Source organism: Phocoena phocoena, chromosome 1 (assembly GCF_963924675.1).
Source record: "Phocoena phocoena chromosome 1, mPhoPho1.1, whole genome shotgun sequence".
NCBI lineage: Eukaryota > Metazoa > Chordata > Mammalia > Artiodactyla > Phocoenidae > Phocoena > Phocoena phocoena.
The window spans coordinates 97,116,928-97,138,058 of record NC_089219.1 but is presented as its reverse complement, the minus strand read 5'-3'; the positions used below and the strand labels follow the sequence as shown (position 1 = coordinate 97,138,058).

The following is a 21,131-nucleotide window of genomic DNA, read 5'->3' as shown; positions in this document are numbered from 1 at the left end:
TCCCTGAGAGGGGGAATGATCCTTTGCCTTGGTCCTCAGGGTGTGAAGCTGGGAGTCCAGGGCTCAGAGCTAATGTGCTCGTGACCACCGAGTGGTGTCCTTCTGCACCTGGAAGTGACCTGGGAGTGCAGCAGCCCCTCCCTGCTCACATCTGTTCCTCAGCAAGGGCAGCCTGTCCCACCCTTAGCAGTTATCTTAGAGGACTACTGATCACGTGTCCAAATCTCATCTCCCCAGGAGAAAAGAATCTCAGAAGAAGGACCCACTCCGGCTTTGGAGTCGGGGTGCATCGCCCCGGCCCGCAATTCTGCCCAGCACGGTCTCTGCCTCACCGAATGCTCAGATCCACTGAACGGCTGGGGCAGGTGCAGCCCTCGTCTGTCTTTGAAGACTCAGGCAGTGTGCCTGCTGGAGATGGTGCATGCTGACCAGGCCACCTGCCTGGGGGCCTCCTGGTTCTGTCATTTAGGAAGTACGTGACACCTTGGGCCACTTACTTCATTTCTCTGAGTTCTATATTGTCATCTGTAAAGTGGAAGTAATAATAGCTACCTCCAGAGCAGATGATATGAAATTTTAAAATGTAGAGTGCCGAGTTCAGACGGACCTCACAATGGGCTCTCAACACTATTTCCCCTCCCCATCGCTCAACTCAAGCTCTGAGGCCAGGGTTCCCTCTGCTAAGCTGACAGCAAGGCAAACAGGGAATCTGAATACCCTTCTCAGATGAAAGGTGAGCCTGCTTCCTTCCGTCAGGCATGTGAACAAAGAGCCCCCCCGTGGAGCCCTGATATCAGCTCACTGTACTGAGGGAGCCCCCTAGGAGTCTGCCTGCTGTGACAGCTGAACACCCAGAGTACACAAAACGTGTATGGTCCCATTTGGGGATCTCCCCAGTCTCCCTCAGGACAGGCAACGTGGCTCTCACTGCCCAGTGGGCTTTGCCACTTGCCTCACAGGCACCCCATCATGCCCCTTGAAGTCCCCTTCTTAACCCATCAATGCAGCCACTCCTCCTGACCCAACATCTGACATTAGAGCCTTGCCTTTGGGGTCAGGCAACTTGGGTTGGAATCCGAGCAGCACTCAGCAATGGTGGGATACACAGTGGCACCCAAGGAGCCGCAGTGTGGGATCCTCTCCTACACAAAATCAGGACCGATTTGTGTGGCCAGTAGAATACGGCAGCAGTAGTGGTGTGTGAGTTCCGAGGCTGGGCCATAAACGGCATCTCAGCTTCTACCTTGGTCTCTTGGTTCATTCTCTGTGGGGCAAGCCAGATGCCAGGTTATGAGGCAGCCACGTGGAAAGGCCCACGTGGGGCGGAACTGAGGCCTCCCGTCAACAGTCAACACCAACCTGCCAACAATGTGAGCGGGCCACCTTGGAAGCAAATCCTCCGTAGCCTGGCCAATGTCTGACATGGGGTCATGAGGCACCCCAAGACAGACCACTCAGCCAAGATGCTCCTGAATCCCTGACCCACAGTCACTGACTATTGCTGTTTTAAGCCACTAAGCTTTGGAGCGATTTGTTATGCAGCATTACATAACTAATACACAGACCAATCTCAGCTTCTTCATTCTGTAAAATGGGAATATTAATACCGACTCTGTAACACAGTTAGAGAAGACAGGAGATGACGTGTGCCTGGCACACTGTAGCTGCTCTGTGAGTGGTGGATACTATTATTGTTACCAATCCTGCTCCCTCTCCTTCCCGGGAGACTCCAGAAGAGGCTGGGCAGAGGCCCTTCCACCCTCTTCACTTGCTTTTCTCCCAGTCCCTTGTAAGGTGCAGGCCCGGCCTTCATATTCTCTCTTCCTCCAACGCAGGAGCAGACCCTGGGCTGGAGTGGATGTATGTGTGACATGGTGGTGAGCTCCATCCAGAACTGTGGGGTGGGTTCTGCTCACATTTCTAAGGGTGTTCAGTGGTGTGTGTTTGCATTTCCTTTGAAGGGCCCCAAATGTGATAATTACATACTTGTTAGCCCTGTAAAATAACAAATCTGGAATCTACACTCTGGAACCAATGGATTTCCTGCTGAAATGAGTTCAAGGGGTGCCCTGACCAGCATTCCCGGTAAGAGCCCTGCCCCACAAGGCCTTGCAGACCACCTGTCCGCCCACATCCCTCAGCTCCTCTGCCCCTCCACTCAGCTCTCCACCTCATAGCTCCGGGGAGCAGGTGTGCTTTTTCGTTGCTGTTGTTTTCATGTTTTCTTAATATGCACCCTCTGGGTGTGGCTCCTGCATTCCCGCCTTAGCTTAGGGAGGCCTTTAGGGACTGGGGCTTCCTCCTCTACGTCTCCCATTAGCGAATCCAGCACTTGCATCTGGGCTTGGCAGATGCTAGGGACTGACACCTGAGGGGCCAGCCTGCCCTCCCCCAGACCTTCCCTTGATTCCTGTGGACTCCTCTGCCTTTGTCTGTCTTCCTCCCACCTCCTCTCCCATCCCCAAACTCTCTGCCCGCCCAGGCCCCAGCAATATTCAACAAATCCAAGTTCCCCAAACTTGGCTTCCTCTTTCTCACCTCTGGGCTGTTCTCTCTGGAATGCCCCCTCTCCCTGCCGTCTCCATACACCTTCCCCTGGTTGACCCTCACTCAACTTTCAGGGTTCAACCTGGAAGTGTTCCATGGCCAGCTGCCCCCAGCCCGTGTCTGTCGCTCTGTGTGTCTCCTTGCTGGTGTGGAAAAGCCCTGAGAAAAAGTGGTCTGTGTCTCTGAGTCTATCCCGAGCGCACAGCCCCACTGTCTGGCACATTGGCAGGCATTCAACAAATGCTTGATGACTAAACGAATACATAAAACCGATTGATCAAAGTGTGAAAATTGCCAAGAAGTCTAAACCTGCCCCCCTCTGTTTCACACCAAGAAAGAGTTTATCAAAAACACCCTCACAAAATGACTTCCCCTGGTCCGTGCCGGCACTTGCCTCAGAACCCATTCACCTTCACTCAAAGGCAGTAAGGCACACATCAGGGCAAACCAGACCCTTGGGACACTGCCACATCCCAGACATAGCTCCACCTCTCTGGCCCCTGCCCCCATTCCAACCCGACCGGAGGGAGGTGGGTGGAGAAAATGAGCAGACAAATACAGGTTCAGGGGGACTCAGGCTCAAGAAACATCTCTATGAATACTGTTTCATTCATTCCAGAAAAGCTGAACTACAGAATCATCCCTCTCAATTTCCAGGGGAGAAACTGAGGTACAGACAGGTTAACTGGCTCTCCCAATGAAAGAGATGAAATTAACGGAAGAGAAAAAATAGCTCCCTAACTTCCCAGAAATTTTACTCCGAAGCACAGACTTCAGCCTGGATTGTCCGAATGAAAGCCAAGGATTCTGGGTATCCACAGCACAAAGCTGCTGCTTTCTTCCCCCCCGCCCTTCCTTTCTTTCTTTTAAATATCATGGATGAGGAGGAAGTACCGGATCTGAAGGTTTATTTACCATTCCTTAGCCTGACCTTCCAGGAAGAATGTCACTAATGAGAAACAATCTACTTGGGCTCCCCGACCCAGAATTTTCATAGGGATCAATTTAGGATTTCAAAGTCTAAACAGGACAAGGGTAATACTGACTGTCTTGCCTTCAAAGAAAAAAAAAAAAAAAAAAGCAACTGAGTTTTTCCTGTCTGGAAGGAAGTTTTGTATATGTCAAACAAATGTCAGATCTGAGGTTCCATCTTTCCCGTTGTTCTGACCGCGTTTGGACATCCACTGGGAGAGAAAGGAGCACATTCGCCTTCGTGTGGTGTAGGCTGAGAGAAGTCGAAAAGGAAAGGAAAGCTGAAGTTGGGACTGATGTTTCCCTAATTCAGGAACTGACCTTACAGTGGAGCCTAGAAGCCAGGAACCCTGCTCTGGAGACCAGATTCCATTCTCATTCACATCCAAATGACGATTTTTTTTTTTCATTGTGGAGGAGACATTTCCATTCCAGCAAAGTTTACACTCCACGAAAGCAGGGGTCATGTCTGTCTTGCTCTCTGCTGTATCCCACTGCCAGCAGATGCCTGTCACATAATAGGTCCTCCTATTAAATGAATGAATGAATGAAACAATCAGTCACTGTAAAACAGTTGCCTAGAAACAGCCAATAAGTATCATTTCCTTTTTTTTTTTTAATTTATTTTTTGGCTGCGTTGGGTCTTTGTTGCTGTACGCGGGCTTCTCACTGCGGTGGCTTCTCTTGTTGTGGAGCACGGGCTCTAGGCATGCGGGCTTCAGTAGTTGTGGCACACAGGCTCAGTAGTTGTGGCTCGTGGGCCCTAGAGCACAGGCTCGGTAGTTGTGCAGGGGCTTAGTCGCTCCGCGGCATGTGGGATCTTCCCGGGCCGGGGCTCAAACCCGTGTCCCCTGCATTGGCAGGTGGATTCTTAACCACTGCACCACCAGGATAGTCCTTCATTCCCATTTTAAAAGTAGGTTTTCCTCAGCAGGTGGAGACATTTTTTTTTACATGATAGGACCCAGAATTGTCTGGATCATCCTATCAGCTCATCTCACTGAGTCTTTGGACACTACATCAGTGACAAAATACTATTGTAATTCAGCTGGTTATTAAATAGCACGAATGGTGAACTCACAAATTCTCTTAAAACTCTGCCCCACATCTGGCTGTGTTGGTGGGTCGTAAAACCTCTCAGGTGTTAGATGCCCTGTTTCATTTGGTCTCAGCTTAGCAGAAACCACTCTCCACCTACTGTCCTGGTCACCACAGCTGGGTATGGCGAGTATCAATAAACTGTCACTTGGTGATCAGAAAGGCAGCAGTACGGCTCCATCTTGGACCAACTGTCCCCATCCACTCTGGCCTCAAATTCCCTCTCAGGAAGGAGTTCTGACCTTCCTCTGGGAGAAGGAGGGTGTGCATCGAATGATTCCAGCTTTGTGACGTTAGTTGAAGAACGACTGAGAGACAGCTGGTGTCAGGTGGGAAACCATGGATCTGAGCGTAAATTTAGGTTCTGCCACTAAGTGGCTGTATCCACGCTAGACAGATGGCTGGCTCCCTTCTGTGGCCTCAGTCTCTCTCTGTAAAATGGGGATAATAACTGTGCCTCCTTCCTGGGGTTGTTGTGAGGGTTAAGTAAATCAGTATAGAGAGAATACATTAGATAGTGCTGGCACACTGTACATGCTATGTGTTAGCTGTTGTTTTTATCTGTAAAATGAGGGGCCCTATACTTCATGATCCCTCAGCCCTCCTAAGAAGGGAAAACTTAATAACTCTGAGGTTGCATTTTTGTTTTTCCTATGCACCTGCCCAGACCATATACGGATAAAGGTAAGAGTTTGCACTAGTGGTTTAAAAGGAGAGAAGGAAAGGCTCCTCTCAGTACCCTGTTTTGCATGGTCCTGGAAGAAGACCCTCCCAGAGGGGCAACCCCATCTACCTAACCCAACTTAAATGTAATCTGTAATTTCCTGCCACCTCGGTGCAATTGGCAACACCATCTCAGCATGGAAATTGGTTCTGTTCAAAGAGCGGGAGAATGGCAGGAGGAACTTCTGGGCTCGGGAAGGGGTGCGGGTCCCTAGGGCTCTCTGTTCAGCCCCAGACTCTGGCCCCTTCCATCTGGGGTCAGGAGCCTTCCACCAATTCAGTGATGTAACCCAGAAATTTGGGCTGTAGTATCTGGATCTCTTAATGATAATGATAATCTCTCGAACACAGTTCATCACAGCCATCAAAATAAGTGCTTCTCAAATATCCCTCGTCCATGGGTGTGGCCCATTTTTATGATGAGTAAACTGAGCCTCAGAACGGTTATCACCGGAGGCAAAACACTTGGCATTTAAGCTAAGCTGCCTTGTTTAGACTGTTGATGATGTTTTTCCTGTGTCATACTTCCATCTTCCACAGTAAACTGCTTGATTACTTTGTTAAACAGAAGAGGTGTCCTGAATTGATATTAACGTGCTCCTAAAAAAGTCAACAATATCTACAGCCCTACCCCAATATCTGTTATTTTTTAAATTGAGGTATAGTTGACTTACTAACCCAGTAACTATTGAAAAACCCTTATTAATGGGCAAAAGTGATCAATACAAGTTGGTTGCCCAGAGCTGGGATCCACTGGATCCTAGAGAATGGATCTCCCTGGTGAGGCCAGAGAGGAAGCTTAATTCCAAGCTAAGCCTCCCTCTTGGCTGGAAATAGCAGCCCCAGGTGCTCCCATCTCACTACCCCAGTCTGCAGTCTGTGATTAGGGGCCCTAATGGCCATAATGCCTCCAATGTGGTGTTTAAACCAATAAGGCTTCAGAGAAGTTACGGTACGTTTAATAATGGCTTAATGACTACTCGTGAGATGCAAGGCTTCTGGTTCCTGTTTGGCCTTGATTTACAGCCCAACTCTGGCTGAGGACAGCCAAGAAACCCCCTCTAAGCCCCCAGCGGAAGAGGGAGGTGTTCACACCAGGGCCCTTGGATTCCTTTAAAAATTGAGAATTCAAATGAAATACAAATGATGTTTGACTCCCCACCCCTCTTGCTAGCCTCTGGAGGCACTGAAAATAAAAATCGGTGTAACCAGACCTAGGGACTCCTCAATCCACTGAAGTAAGCAGGGTCCTAGGGCCCTTGGGTATTTCTTCCCAGATCTTAGGTAGGGTGGAGGTTGTTTTGCTTTTTGGAAATTCTAAGCTACTGCTTTAGTCCTCTGCTTCCTCTTGGCTAGGGAGACCCAACTCTCAGGAGATGGAGCTCCTACCTTGGCCTCCTTCCAAGGTGGCAGGCCTGGGGCAGCAGAGCCCCAAGGTCTGAGCTGCAGACAGCCTCTCTCCAGTGGTTCCCCAGGCACTTCCAGATCATTTGCCCACTAAAAGGCATTCACTCCCTGCCTGTTGTTCAAACACAAAACCCTCTAGGTATTCCTCCACCTGCTCCTAAGGTAACCTCTGCTGGACTCTGTTCAGTCCTGAGCTGCCTCTGGGAGACCCCCTGTCTGCTCTGGCCCTGCCTCTGCTTCTGAAACCCACCGGGAATATACAGAAAGACTATGAGGATTGACTCTGTCCAACCTCCACAGTCAGATGAGGACACTAAGTGGCTAGTTCAAGGCTCCACAGCTAAGTAATGATCGTGCCCAGCTCCCAGCCCCCATTGCCAGATAAGAGCTATTGCCACCCAACACTCCCAGTGACTCCTCTCCCCTCCTCTCCCCGAAACAAGAGCTCTCTAACGGAGGTGTTTTTGCTGGAGGCAAGTTTTTCCAACTCCCAGTAAGGAGAGTTAGATGAAGTCCCAGCCCAGCTCCTACCTGCTGCCTGGCCATTATCCCAGGCTAATGTCAGGAGACCAGGCCTAAAAGTATTTGTTGTGGGTGGAGGTGGTCTCTACCCCTGAACTGCCTCACCCCTCCAGGGTCAAGAGCCTCCAGGCCAGATATCAGGGCCAAGGGTGCTGCTCTAAACAAGGGACTCACCAAGATGGGCAGACAAAAAGGACCCTGCCCTCGAGAGGGGGTGGTTTCCTCCCCTTCTCCAACTGCTTCTGATACCGCGACTGGAGTGAATCAGGGGACTCCCGGGCTCCGAGGGGTTAACCCGCGCGGGGCCGCACGTGACGTGGATGGTTCCAGCATTAAGTCAGAGTGCGGCCCCCTCCCCTGTCCCCCGCCCCCCGCGGCGCGCGCCGCTCCCGGGGGCTCCGCGCCCCCGCGCCCAGGTCCCTCCCCCTTGGCGGGCGCTCACAGGCCGCGCGGGCAGCGCGAGCCCCGGAGCCCCCGGCGGCCTGTGTGCCCCGAGCCGGCATGGACCCGGAGAGCTGCGCGCCTTTCGGCGTGGGGCCCGGGCCTCGCCCCTACGCGGCCGCCGGGGATGAGCCTCCGGGCCCCCAGGGGACCCCGGCCGCCGCGCCTCACCTGCACCCTGCGCCACCCCGCGGCCCGCGGCTGACCCGCTTTCAGGCCTGCGGGCCCCTGGAGCCCTACCTCCCGGAGCCGGCCAAGCCGCCCGCCAAGTACCTGCAGGACCTCGGCCCCAGCCCGGCGCTCAACGGCGGCCACTTCTACGAGGGCCCCGCGGAAGGTAAAGCGCGGCGCGGGGCGTAGCGCGCAGCCCCTACCAGCTCTCCGTCTTCCATCCCCGGGCCCGCAGGGGCCTCCCCGCTTCCCTCTCCCGCTCGCCTATTCTTAACTTTTTACCTCTCTCGCCCTTCGCCACGGCTCCCTCTGAAGCCGGACCGGTGCTGGTCCCGGCCGGGCGAAAGCCCGCGCGGTGCGGGAGGCAGAGCCACGCGTGCCTCTGGTGGCGGGAATGGGAGGCGGGAGGTCGAGAGAGGGTGGAGTGGCGACGGCCCGGGGCCCACTCGGGCCCGAAGGCGGCCGGCACCGGGAAAGAGAGATCGTGCTTGGCCGGAACTGACACCGACCCAGAAGCCCGGACCGGGCCCAGGGCCCGGGCGCCACACTTAACTCTTGGCCCGCATTCGGGGAGAGAAGCGCGGCTTTTGTGTCTGGCGCCCGCTGAGGGCCCTGAGGCTGGCCCCGACCTACAGTGGCCAAGCCGGGACTCAGCCGAGGGCTGCGGCCTGGCCTCCCCGGGAAAGGCGCTGCTGCCTGCGCCTTAGGCGCTCGGCGCAGTGGCCGCGGCTAGTGCCGCAGTGCCGGGGCCGTTCTCAATACGGAATAACTGTGTTCTTATTTCCCAGACTAACCTGGCCTCCCCGTCGTTATGCACGGCGATGGCCGCCCTTCTCGCAGTCTTGGCTTCCTCGCACTGGATCGTCACCGCGGGGCCGTCGGGAGCGGGCCTAACCCCTGGGTGCCTCCGGCTCCTGGGCCAGTGCCCTATTCACTAAGGCCAGTTGGACCGCTCCGTCTCCCAAGAACGCGCCTGAACTCCGGGGCCTGGCGGGCGGGTTCTCAACCCCGCCGCCGCCCGCTGCACCGGCTGACCTGTGGAAATGTCGGTGCCCGCGCCCGCCTCATCTTTGCTGCCGCATCCCGCAGCTTAGGCCCAGAGCTGGATCCTCCGAGATCGGCTGCAACCCGCCTCCGCCCCGCTGGCGCCTCGCGGGCCTCCTCGGAGAGGCCAGGCAGCTCGGGCCTTCGCCCAGTCGGGGCGGTGGGAATGTGTAGGGGAGGGCTGGGAGGTGTGTGGGGGTCAGCGGAGGAAATGAGCGAGTCCGCGGAGCTTCGTGTCTGTGCCCTTTGAAAGAGGCTCTCCTGATAAAAACCACAGTTGGGACTTAATGAGAAGCAGTTGGCCTGGCTCCTCTGATCCCAGACAGACGGCGGCGGCCGCGCAGCGCCGTGAGCACCGCCGGGGACAGGTACCCGGCCTGGCTTGGTGCGCCGCGTCCGGCAGGACCCACCCTGCAGGTCCGAGTCCCTGCTGGGCGCGACGGATCCCGCACGGACCGCCAGGATCGCGACCGGCCCCGGCCCCAGCGCCGAGCAAACTACGGAGAGCGCTGGAGCAGAACGAGCGGACGGGGAGGAATCTAGCGACGGCGAGGGTGTTCACAACGAAATGCGTGGAAAGAAAACCAAAAAGTGTAAACAACCACCAAAAAGAGGGAAAAGGAAATTGGACAAAACAACAGAGGAGAGAGGAACGGAGGAGAGCTAAAAGGCGGTCGGCGAACTGGGCAGAACGGAAAGGAATAAATGAACGAATGAAAAAAAGAAAGCAAGGGGAGGATCGAACGAAGCGGGTAAATGGAGAAGGAGGGAACGGAGGAAGAGAGAAGCAGCAGACAATACGAAAGAAAAAGAGGACATCCTAAAAGAGTAGAAAATAGCAAAATGGGAACAAGTGGGAGAAGGAAATGAACGATTCCAGCTGAGCAGAGGACAGACCAAACGAAAAGGAGGTGCGGCGGGTGCGAGCCGAGTCTGGGTAGAGACCCCGGCCGCCACTGGATTCCTCGGTGCCCTGGCCTCCCCAGTGCCCTGGCCTGAACTCGGCAGGCGGGCGGGTGGCCTGCGTCCCTGTGGCAGAGCTGGGCTGCTAGGGAGGGACAGCCCCGAGGACTGGGGCCGCGCGGTCTGCTTGGTGGGAAATGTTGGTCAAAGGGGGAGCCCGCTTAATTTCTTGGCTTTTAAAATAACGAGCTCCGAGCGTTTCCAGTTCAGACCAGTGAGCGCGCAGCTGCGCCCATCTGCTGCGCGATCCTTGCGAGGCCGGGCAATTGCGCGCTCGAGAGCCTGGCACGGCGCTCCTCTCCAGCCCTTGGCCGCCCTGTGCGGAGAGCGCCCAGCCCTGGTCTGCACCGCGGTCGTGTCCTGGCGGCGCCAGCCATCTTCGCGCCCTCAGCGCGTGGCTGCTCAGAGGGACGGAGAAGTGCCTGGCTGTTCCTTCCTGCTCTGCCGGGGTCTGTCCCCTAGCTTGGCTTCTTGATCTCGGAACGCGCCCGCCGCCGCTGAGGCCCTGAGCCGGATAACCAGGCTGACCGCGGTCTCCGGGCCGGCCGCGGACTTCGAGAAGAGTCCTCAGCCGTTGGCCCCCGCTGAGGCCTCTAGGGCAAGGCTGGGAACCTCGAGGGAGAGCACCAAGGCCCCACTGGGGGTTTACAAACGGCGTGTAGGTCCACACCAGCTTCGGATATTCAGCCGGAGCAGCGGAAGCCCAGGCTTCAGAGCGCTCTGCGGGTCGCTTGGGGAAGGGCGCGCGCGGAGCAAGGCTGCCGCGAAAGCTGAAAGCCGGATGGCTGGTCCTGCGGCGTCGATGGACGCCATCCATGGGGCCAGTGGGGCTCCCGGTAGGCAGCCCGAGCCGTGCGGCTCCCGAGCTGCCAAGGCTTCGAGGCAGCCGCTAGTAGGGGCTCTGGCAGCCCCCCGCGTGGGAGAGTGCCCAGGGTGTGAGAGCCCAGTCAGGGACAGAGCTCTGCTGGTTCTTGTCTTTCAGGCCCAACAGACTGCTGCTGTGGTTCTGCGGTTGTGCAGGCCACGGACACCCCAGTGCTGAGCTCCAAGGCTTCCTGTCTCCAACGGGAGCACTACCCTCTTAATCAGCCAGTGTCCCCACCAGGTGCAAGTGACTCCTGTACAGAGCCTGTGCACGTCTTAAACATGCACCGGGTTCACAGTGCACCTTTCCCCTGATGAGCTTAGATTCAAGCTGCGGGCTTCTGTTCCAGCTCTGCCTTTCTTTGATCGCTGCCCTTCACTTAGCCCACCTCCATCTCTTTCCTCTTCAGGGCCTTGCTCCTCGGGAGGCCGCTTGGTGTTCTATGAGGCGTGCCCCTGTCTCCAAAGTGCGGGACTGCTGCCCTTACACTGGAGTCCTCCAGGCGGATGGAGGTTCCAGGACAACGGCAATGAAAAGGGAAGAAGTTCTGTGGTCCTCTGAGAGGGCTGCAGAATGGGCAGTCCTGGGAGGTCACGTCCCAGGAGGCCAGCAGGCTTGGCTCTGTTTTTGGATAGCTATTCTGAGACGGCCTGCTGCATTTTCATCCTTTACCCTGGTAGCTAGGTGGCTTAAGGTCAAGAGGGCAAGTCCCAGAGCTCCAGGTCTGATCACTTCCAATCTGGGCAGATCCTATTGAGATAGTCACTGAGGGCCCAAGAGGCAGATGAGCCAGCCCCAGAGCTTTGGGGAGCCCTCTGCAGTGACATCAGTGCTCCTCTGACCCCGTCCCTGAGCCACCCTTGCCCTTTTCCGCCTGGAGTCCAGCTGTCCCTCCCTCTGAATCCAAGATACCGAGAACCCTCCCTCTCAGGCCTGCTGTGTGCACAGTGCCCCCTCCCAGTCTCCCTGGTCTTCCAGACCATTTAAAATTATTTGGTTTAACTTCCATTGAGTTCTCCTTCCTCAGGTCCTACCAGGTGGAACTACCCCAGAACCAAAATGTGTTGCCCAGGAATAGAAGTCAGGGACTGAAGCATTTTCCCCACCTATGCTCCACCTGAATTATGAAAGAAGCCTGGTGTCTGGGCTGTCACTATGCACTGGCCTGAGAGCAGACACTACCTGACTCTCCCCGGCCTCCAGGACACACTCATGAAGCGTAGCTTATTTCACGGCCTGGGTGGTCCTGGGAGGTCACCCACCACCTTCCAGCTGGGGGGGGGGGCCTTGCCCAACTTGTCCTCCACAGTCAGACAGGGACTCGTCAGACCCAGAACCCCAGAGCCCATCTCTCCAGTTCTATCCCCACCCCCGCCCCCCACCCCCCAAGCTGTGATCCCAACACTAAGTCCTGGGAAAGAAACTGCCTCTTGGTGCCAGCTCACTGGGCCTCCTGGGGGCCGGGCCCCCACTGGGGATGGACCTGGGGCCAGGGAAGAGGCTGTGTGAATCAGTGGGGCATCTTTGTGGCGCTGCTTCTGCCATTCCAGAGGACTGTTAAGAAGAGATTTCATGGCGACGCTGCTGGGGGTCCTTGCCAGAGGGAGAGGGCGGGGTGATCAGGGTGACCTATTTTTCACCATGCCCCAGTTATGGTAGAGCTCCATCAAGTTTCCTGAGTGAGGGCTAGCACGTCAGAGTGGGGCTGCTTGTTAATCGTGGGCAATGGGGGAGCCGTCAGAAACTCCTGCGGAGGGGAGGGGCAGACGATGACAAGAATGATGGGCTATGGAACTGTGCCCGGTTTCCACTGTCCCCTACCTCTCCTTTTCCGAGCATAGCCTGTCTCTGTCTCCTGCTCTCTAATGCTGGAGCTTAAGTCCTTGCCCAAACATCAGTATTTTCAGAGGAATTTGACAATCCTTCTTGAAGCTTCTTTGCCCCATCTTGCCTTTCATACCCCACGGCAGGGGGATTTGACATTGTCCTGAGACTTGGGGTTCAGAGAATAAGGCCCAGCCAGATTGGCCAAAGGTGGTCTGAGCATCCCTGTCCCTATCCAGTCCTGGAGCAGAGGCATGGGCATGGGAGCCAAGGCCTGCAGAGTCAGGGTCAAGGAGGCCACCCCCACTTCCCGCCCCCGTGCTAGGCCCTGCCATGGCATCCATCCTGGTACCTCCACACCCTGTGGGACGCGCCACCACAGACTACTTCCCCGAAATGAACCCCCCTCCGTCCCCAGCAGATCCACCCAGACCACAGAGCACATGGCTCCCCAGGGCCCCCTCCCCAGCTGGAGGCTCAGCAGGCAGGCCTCCGAATGCCAGGCTCCCTTGAAGGGTGGCTGCCAGGAGGACGGGAGGAAAAAGGAAGGGGGAGGCGGGGACTGAAGCGTCAACGTTCTTCCCCCTCCCTCTATTCCACCCACAAAACCCCCCGGTTCGGTTTCCATCCTCCTTTTTGTGTTTTCCATTGCAGCTGAGGAGAAGGCCTCCAAAGCTGCCAGCTTCCCCCAGCTGCCCTTGGACTGCCGAGGGGGCCCCCGAGACGGGCCCTCTAACTTGCCAGGCTCCCCAGGCCCCTGCTTGGCCAGCCTGCGTGTCCCTCTGTCCCCGGGACTCCCTGACTCCATGGAGTTGGCCAAGAACAAGAGCAAGAAGCGCCGTAACCGCACGACCTTCAGCACGTTCCAGCTGGAGGAGCTGGAGAAAGTCTTCCAGAAAACCCACTACCCTGATGTGTATGCCCGGGAGCAGCTGGCTCTGCGCACGGACCTCACCGAGGCCCGGGTACAGGTGAGGGCACCCCGGCCACAGGACTCTCTGGCTGCCTCAACCATCCAGACCATAAGCCGGGCCACGGAGGGGCTGGGAGAGGTGGACGCTGGCACCACACAGAGTCGGCCTGCCCCCGTCGGCCCTCCTGGGCTCCCCTCCACGCCCTGCTCTGTTGCAGCCACAGGCTTGCGGCCCAAGTTGAGGCTCCTGCATGGGATGGGGGTGACGGGCTCCTGGAGTCAAAAGACCTGTATGGGAGTCCTAACTCTGCCACTTCTAGCTGACCAGGTGACTTGGGGCATGTCACTGAATCTCTGTCTTGGTTTCCCAATTTAAGAAAAGGGAATGATAGTACTACCTACATAAGGAGTATCTTTGAGGATCACAGATGTGTGCATTTTGGAAGACGTGAAATGTTAAAACACGAATCCGGGCTTCTCCCAAGGTAGCTGCCCAGAGTGGGGAGGGTCCCTGCTGGGGGGGGCGGTCTCAGGATCGGTGATGCTTAAAGCCATCCTGAACCAGTGACCTCAGTCCTGCCAACTCCCAGACTGTGGTTGGGAGAGCCTGTCTGGGAGCCCCTGCCCACAACAAACTCTTCCCCAACAGAAATCAGGCCCCGGGGCGGGATGGGGCTGTTGCCAGCTTCACTAGGGTGGAGCCCAGCCTGTGTGGACGGGGTGGGAGGATGGAGGAATGCTGGGAAAGGACGAAGGGAAGGGAATCCATGTCCAAGGCATGCTGGAAGCGAGCAAGAACATGAAGGTGGCGGACAGGAGGTGGGGATGGAAAAGGAGGCTTCAGTAAGAGTCTGGCCCAAGAGGAAGATGGTCACTGCTGCCTTGCTCTGAACCTGCTCGATATGCAGCAGGCTCCCTGATGCCAAACAAGAGGCACCGGGAGAAGGCTTGGGTCTGGGCCTCTTGGGAAAGGTGAGGAGGTGACCTCTAAGCAGAGGACGGTCCCTCTCCTGGCAGAGGAGACACAATCTGGGTGGGGCCCCTCCAGCGGCTCCGAGGGCACTGGGGCAGGGGCCAGCTCTGGCAGAATATGGGAACCAGCAGTCAGTCTATAAAGAGGCCAGCTGCGGCCTAGCAGAGAAGGCCCTACAGCTGGATTCAACATAGGATCAGAGGGAGTTGGGCTGTTTCCCCTTCTCTGCTGGGTCTTCCTGCTTCCGTGTTCCTACCAGGTGGAACCCAAACCAGACTTCCAGAACTGTTCCCCCGGGCTCCTCAGGGCCTGGGGCCATCAGGGTAAGAGGCCCAGCATTCAAGGTAACCCCAGACCACATAAGCCGTAGAATTCCAAATGTCACCTATCCAGACACCCCAGCAGGCCTTAGTGGGGGTGGGGGGACTCTGAATAGCTGCCCCGGTGCAACTGCTTTGGGGAAGCGAAGCACACTTCCCCCACTGCTCTTCTAGGCCTTTTCAACCCTAAAAGCGTGGAGGCGTGGCCACAAGACCCCCCAGACCTAGTCTAGAAGCTTCAGTGATGACTGAGGCCCAAGAGTAGGGATGCTTGGCAGACGCGTGACACCACGCATGGACCTCAGCCCGTTGGGAGGAATAAGGGGACCACACACGGGACAGTGCAGGGGGCAGGTTCAGAGCGAGGAGGGGAGAGCGGGGTGGTGACAGGGAAGAATTCCCAGAAAAGTGATCAGCAACTCCAGGCTCTTTCATCTCCTGCAGGGAAGGGAGAGTAGGGAAAGGAGAGGCAGTTGTAGGTCCTTCCTCAGCCTTGCCCCAGGCCTGCTCTGGGATCCTGCCTGCATGAGAGGCGGTGTGGGGAGTGAGGGACTCAGGTAGGGTTACTTTTACACACTCGCAGCTTCTTTTGTTGTGGCTCCCAGCTAAATCCCTGGAAAGCAGGAGGATTTTGGGGGTTTGGTTTGGTTTTGATATTGCCAATGTCTAGCCTAGAGCCTGACACATAAAAGTTTATTAAATGATAGAAATACACAATATGTGCACCAACACACATAGGGCACACACCAGATGACAAATCCACCCCAGATATGCGCACAGCACACAGGTATGCCACCCCACCCGCCAAGAGCTCACAAATGAATGGGAAAGACGGATTCCAAACCAGACAATGGTAGTGGGATGTGGTAAGTATAATGAGAGCAAAGCTTGCGTATTTAGGAAGTCCAGTGGAGGATATCCAGCTCAGTTGTATGTGTGTGGTGGGGATGGGTAGCGCAGGCAGGGAAAACGTGGGCAAAGGCAGGAGGAGTAAGAGAGCAGTGTTTTAAAGGCGAGCTGGGGTGAGAGGCAGCTAAGAAGAACTGAGAAGAACTGAGTGTTGTTGCCTGACAGGAGATGAGGCTGTGGGGACGGGCAGGGGTCAGTGCCAAGGGGCCTTGTGAAGGAGCTGGGCTCTCGGCCGAGGTCTCCAGGGAGCCTCTGAGAGTTTAAGCAGAAGCAGGACCCAAACAGAAATATCTTTAAGATTTCTCAGATGCAGTAAGGTGGGAACACTGGGAAAGAGATGAGGCAGGGGGGCTAGACACCCAGCATATGTGTACTGGTCCAGGGCCTCTGAGGCCACGGACCCCAACGATACCCTTACCAGACACAGCCAGGCTGGAGAACCAGAGAGTGACTCAGCATGGGAGCGGGGGAGGGCCTATGGGGCCAATAAACCCGCTCTGGGCTTGGGCCTCTCTTAGGCCCCATCCCAGCTCCCTCGCTGGCCCTGAGGATGATGTGAATTTATAAGCTCCTGCAACTCAAGATCCTCCAGCCTGGAGCCAGCTCCCCACCACCCCACAAGAGAATGCAACCATCAACTGTCTCCCCAGTGGGCTCCACGCCTCAGGGCTGCTTTATCACCCCCTCAACCTCTCCCAACCTGCCCCCAGGTCTGGTTTCAGAACCGCAGAGCCAAGTGGCGGAAGCGTGAGCGTTATGGGAAGATCCAGGAGGGGCGGAACCCCTTCACGTCTGCCTATGACATCTCCATGCTGCCCCGAACCGACAGCCATCCCCAGGTGAGACCCCTCCCCACCCAGACTCGGGGCCTGGCAATTCCATGGGGAAGCCAGCAAGAGTGTGAACTGTGGTCCCAGGGAGACCTGGAGCAGCATTAGGGCTCCAAGTGATGGTGGGTAAATCACTTCTTCCTCTGCAAAATGGGCTCTTACCAGTCTCATGAATGGTGTATGCAGAGCAGTTGGTACAAAGGAATCACCAGAGGAAATCTCATTTTGAGATGTAATGGCAGGGGCCTTCTGAGATGCCACTGCAAGTGTTGGGGGCAGGAGGGAGCAGATTCTAGACCTGGACCAAGTGGAGTTTTCTTGTAAAGTTTCCGGAGCCGTAAGGGCAAAGAGAGAGTCCCTAGGTAAGGAGGGCCCCCCAGGCTCCTGATTCATGGGTTTTCTTTTTCCTTCTCTCTTTTCAGCTGCAGAACTCCCTGTGGCCCAGTCCAGGGTCTGGGAGCCCCAGGGGGCCCTGCCTCATGTCTCCAGAGGGCATCCCCTCCCCATGCATGTCTCCATACTCCCACTCTCATGGGAATGTGGCTGGCTTCATGGGGGTACCAGCCTCTCCTGGAGCCCACCCTGGCATCTACTCCATCCATGGCTTTTCCCCTGCCCTAGGGGGCCCCAGCTTTGAGCCCTCCCCGGATGGCGACTATAAGTCTCCAAGCCTCATCTCACTCAGGGTGAAGTCCAAGGAGCCACCCAGCCTGCTGAACTGGACCACATGATCTGTCACGTGGACATGCAGACTGAGCTGCCCAACCCCGTTTCTGTTTCCAGCTGCTCCCACCCCACCCCGGCCTGGATGCCAGAGAGGACACACCTCTGCCTCCAAGGCCCAGATGGTTCCTGGAGGCCCCGGCAGAGCAGCTGGGACCCTCAGGCTTCCGCAGGGAACAAGCTACAGAATCTTTTCTGTTAGAATAAGGTGAGGCTGCCCAGGAGAAAAGGGGCTTCAAAGCAGGTAGGACTCTTCCTACCACACACTGGGTCCCCTCCCCCAAACCCTGGGCCAGAGGGAAAAAGATACTGCCCTGCTTCCTTCAGACTTTGTCTGAGTTTAACTGTCATCCCTCCAGCTGAAACAACTTAACTGGCACTTCATTCAGAGAATGCAGGAAAATGGGAGGACGAAACAGGTTGAACTGGGCGGCGCTCCCTGCCTCTTAGGGGAAACCAGTCTTGTATGACAGCCTAGGGCCGGCCTCACTTCCCCCTCCCACCACAAGGGGGCGTGCACCCAGCATCTAGCGCTGACAAGGGCCTGTAAACTGGAGGTCAGTGTAAAAGGTACCCCTTCTCCCCTGCTCAGCCATCTCTACTCTTGTCCTGCAACATGTGCCCCCTCCTGCAACATGCTATGGAGTCCTCTTACCCCTCCAAGGGGCAGAAACTCCACCAGAAATCACCAAATATTTGGATTCTCTTCCATGAGATCAGGCCAGAGCAATGCCATAGAAACCTTAGGCTCCCTTGGTTTACTCACTGGCTGTTGGTAAGAATAAAACAGATTTCCACAGACTCAACCCCTGAGATTCCAAACCCCACTTTTGTAAAGGTACTTTTGTAAAAAATGTGCTGCCCAGCATAATAATAAAGGTGGCAGTATTTTTTATACCAGGTGATTGTGTATCCTCAGGGTTTGGCACTTGGTTGCTCTAAGGCTGGTCTGTGCCCGGGGTCCAAGCAGGGATCCTAGAGGCTAGGGGAAGATGCGCCTGCGGCCGGCCCTCAGTGTGTGCCACGCCTGGCTCTGTCACCTGCTCGGGGTCCCTGTGGCTTCGGCTGGTACAAGGAGGAAGGGGGAAAAGCCCGGCTCTAGGGTTGCTGGGCTCATCTGGAAGGGAAAATGTGGCATGGGAAGGGGAGTGAGAGAGCTGAAATAAGATTGTGGCTGAACGGACACTGGAGGGGAGATGGAACGGAAGTCCGGGGAGCTCACCGAGGGTCCTGAGCTCCCGTAGGCTGGGACCCCAGAGTAGTGGGGGTGTGGCCATTCCCTGCTCCCAGACGCCCAGGAGCATGTCTGAGCTGTAGGGCAGAGATGAAAGCCAGGACTCTTTCTTGTGGTTTGAGAGTATTACCCATTCTATCCTTCATCCCCGCTTTCTGCCTTATCTTCCTGGAAGGCAGGAAAAAAGCAGGCCTGGCCCTCCCACCCTCCCAGTAAACACAACCACATTGCTCAGAGCAGCTCAGCCTCAGCTAGCAGCCCAGCTCCCCCGACCCCAGGCCTCCTCCTCCAGGCCCAGAGAAACCCAAGCACACAGAGATTCCAGTGGCCAGGGCCGTGCTTCTTCCCAAGGAGAGTGCAAATCCATCAGATCGGATTTGCCGGCCAAGACAGTGACTGTGACAAGGCCCAAGCATCACCCAGAGGAAACCAGTGTCCCCCTTCTCTTCCCTTCCCTTCATTTGAGGGCCTGGCTTCTGAGGTCCAGGTGCGAGCCCCATGTGCATCAGGAAGGGAAGAGTCTGGGCAGTAAGCAGAGGCAGCCCCAGCTACTGCTGAACAGGACCACCTTCGCCCAGCTGGGCAATAATGAACTGGGGTACAAACCCACACTTCTAATTCCAGGGCTAAGAGAACTGCACTAGAAGTTTCTTCACCCAAGGAGTGGCCAGCAAAATTTTGGACTTTTTGTCTCACAAAAGTTAAGAGAGATGCAGAGAGAAAGATTAGTTTGTTCTACAAATACTGAGTGCCCGCTTGTGCTGGGTGCCAGAGATAGAGTGCTGGTCAAGAAAAACCATGATTCCCTCTCTCACAGCTTAGAAAGAGGGAAGAGGAAAGAATCTGTGAAAGCAAAGGAAGCAGAAGTGGGGAAGACAGGCAAGAGAAGGAACTAAAGTTGAGTCAGAGATCAATGCAGCAACGGCAGGAGAGGCAGGCAGAGGCCAGAGCGGGCCCTGTGCGGGAGGGAGGCCCTGGTGGGGGAGGGCACAGGGAGGCCAGAGACCAGCTACTGGCTCCCATCCAGGGGCATCTGCCCACAGCTCATATTTTTCTGTCTAGTGACAGCTAAATGAAGAGAAAGCTAACTTTACAACCGCCCACTTCACACATAATGAATATGAATGGGCATCCCGGAGCCTGTTCCCTAGGATTATCTGTGAGTTGACGGGTTCTCCCACTGACTGGGCCATCCCAGCCAGCCTGTCCCCTGGCTGGGACTCAGGCAGCCCTTCCACCTGCTTCCCATTAGCCGTCCTTCCATCTTCCCCTCCTCCTCCACACCCTAGGCGTCTCACCCCTAAGACAGCCCCCAGGTCTCCAGACGCCCCTGCCCCCATGGCCTCACTCCAGAGGCAACCTCAGCCCTCAGCCTAGGCCCGATGTTTTCCCAAGGCCAGGCTGGGGCTCTGGTCGGCCCCTCTGAAAAAGAAAAGGGAAGTGGCCCCACTTGGAATCTCAACCTAAGAGAGGTGCTAGGCTCCGTCTCCCTTTGCTAAGGTTCCTCTCTGCTCCCGTGAGGCCCACCCAGAGAAGCACTAAATCTCGGTCCTGGCAGGGGCCCGGACACCAGGCCCAGAGAGGAGGGCCCTAGCCAGATCGCCCTTCAGTCCCAGCTTCTAGCCTCAGTCCAGCATCAGGAAATGCTTCTCATCAGAGGCATTCAGTCTTCATCCCCGGCCTCCCCCAGTCCTTTACACATCAACCTGAAGTACAACCCCGAAGTGCAGACCCTCTGCAGCCACAGACGGGAACAGAGCCCAGTATCCCCAGGAACCGGGCATTTCCTGTATCCGGCAGAGGGAGAACATACCTCACCCCTGCTCCCGCCTTGGCCACGGGCTCATCCCAGCATGAGCACAAAGCGTCCGCTCTTGGAGCCCTTGTTCCTGATGCTGGAGCACCCTTGCCTTCCCCTCAACAACTGCAGCCTCCCCTCGCCTTGTCCCTTCTCCAGTAGGTGGGCACCAGCTGGGAGCAATGGGTCCTGTGGCGCCCTGAAGATGTCTGTCTCAGTACCTAGCATACTACTGCTCTTACTTGCTTTTACGGCCAGCTCCCCATCAACTGTGAGCTTGTCAAGGAAAGTAAGAGTGTGGTGTCCTATTCACCTGGACACTCAGGGCACCCAGAACAGGGACCGCCAGAACAGGCCTCCAAGGTATGATGGCAGGGCTGATGCTCCAGAGGTACTTCTGTACAAAGAGCAGGCTTCAAACAGCCCATCTGCCCAGAGCACACTCTGTGGCGATGGTAAGGCAGCTCCCCTCCTGGGCCAGCCCCTGGGCCCACATATGCAGGATCCACCTGCCCAAGCTTTACAGCCCCTGCAGCTTTGATATTGTGTGTTCTTTCTGCACAGATTTATATAGAGATATTTACAGACATTTGCAAACCAAGAGAGAAAATGGCACCTCTAGTTAAGGTGAAGCTTCAGAGAAGCTTCAGAGGAGAGATTTGGGGAAATCAAAAAATGGGAAGGAGGTCAAAGCCTCAGCCAGACGGCTTCAGTAAACCAGGCTGCATGGTCAAACAAGAATGTGAAAATCCAACTTACTCAAACCGCCGCCTCAAGATGCGTACTTCCCATTGACCCTAGTAAGAAACAGCAGAGAATCCACTGTGCACACAGAAATTGTGTCAAAGTCCCTT

The 21,131-nt window shown here is 56.1% G+C and overlaps 1 protein-coding gene across 1 annotated transcript; it reads left to right on the top strand.

The window, feature by feature from the left end:
* The first annotated feature begins 7,770 nt into the window (after nucleotides 1-7,770).
* Nucleotides 7,771-17,253, top strand: ALX3 (ALX homeobox 3). The gene is made up of 4 exons (XM_065891766.1): nucleotides 7,771-8,047; nucleotides 13,232-13,548; nucleotides 16,403-16,531; nucleotides 16,945-17,253. The coding sequence occupies exons 1-4, from the start codon at nucleotides 7,771-7,773 to the stop codon at nucleotides 17,251-17,253; spliced, it is 1,032 nt and encodes a 343-aa protein (XP_065747838.1).
* The last annotated feature ends 3,878 nt before the right edge of the window (nucleotides 17,254-21,131 follow it).

What these genes read in the sequence shown, in the direction of transcription:
- ALX3 (XM_065891766.1), top strand. Translation starts at nt 7,771, where the DNA reads ATGGACCCGGAGAGCTGCGCGCCTTTCGGCGTGGGGCCCGGGCCTCGC. An exon ending in TCACCGAGGCCCGGGTACAG is followed by an intron (nt 13,549 to 16,402) that starts GTGAGGGCACCC and finishes ACCTGCCCCCAG; the next exon opens with GTCTGGTTTCAGAACCGCAG. An exon ending in GAACCGACAGCCATCCCCAG is followed by an intron (nt 16,532 to 16,944) that starts GTGAGACCCCTC and finishes CTCTCTTTTCAG; the next exon opens with CTGCAGAACTCCCTGTGGCC.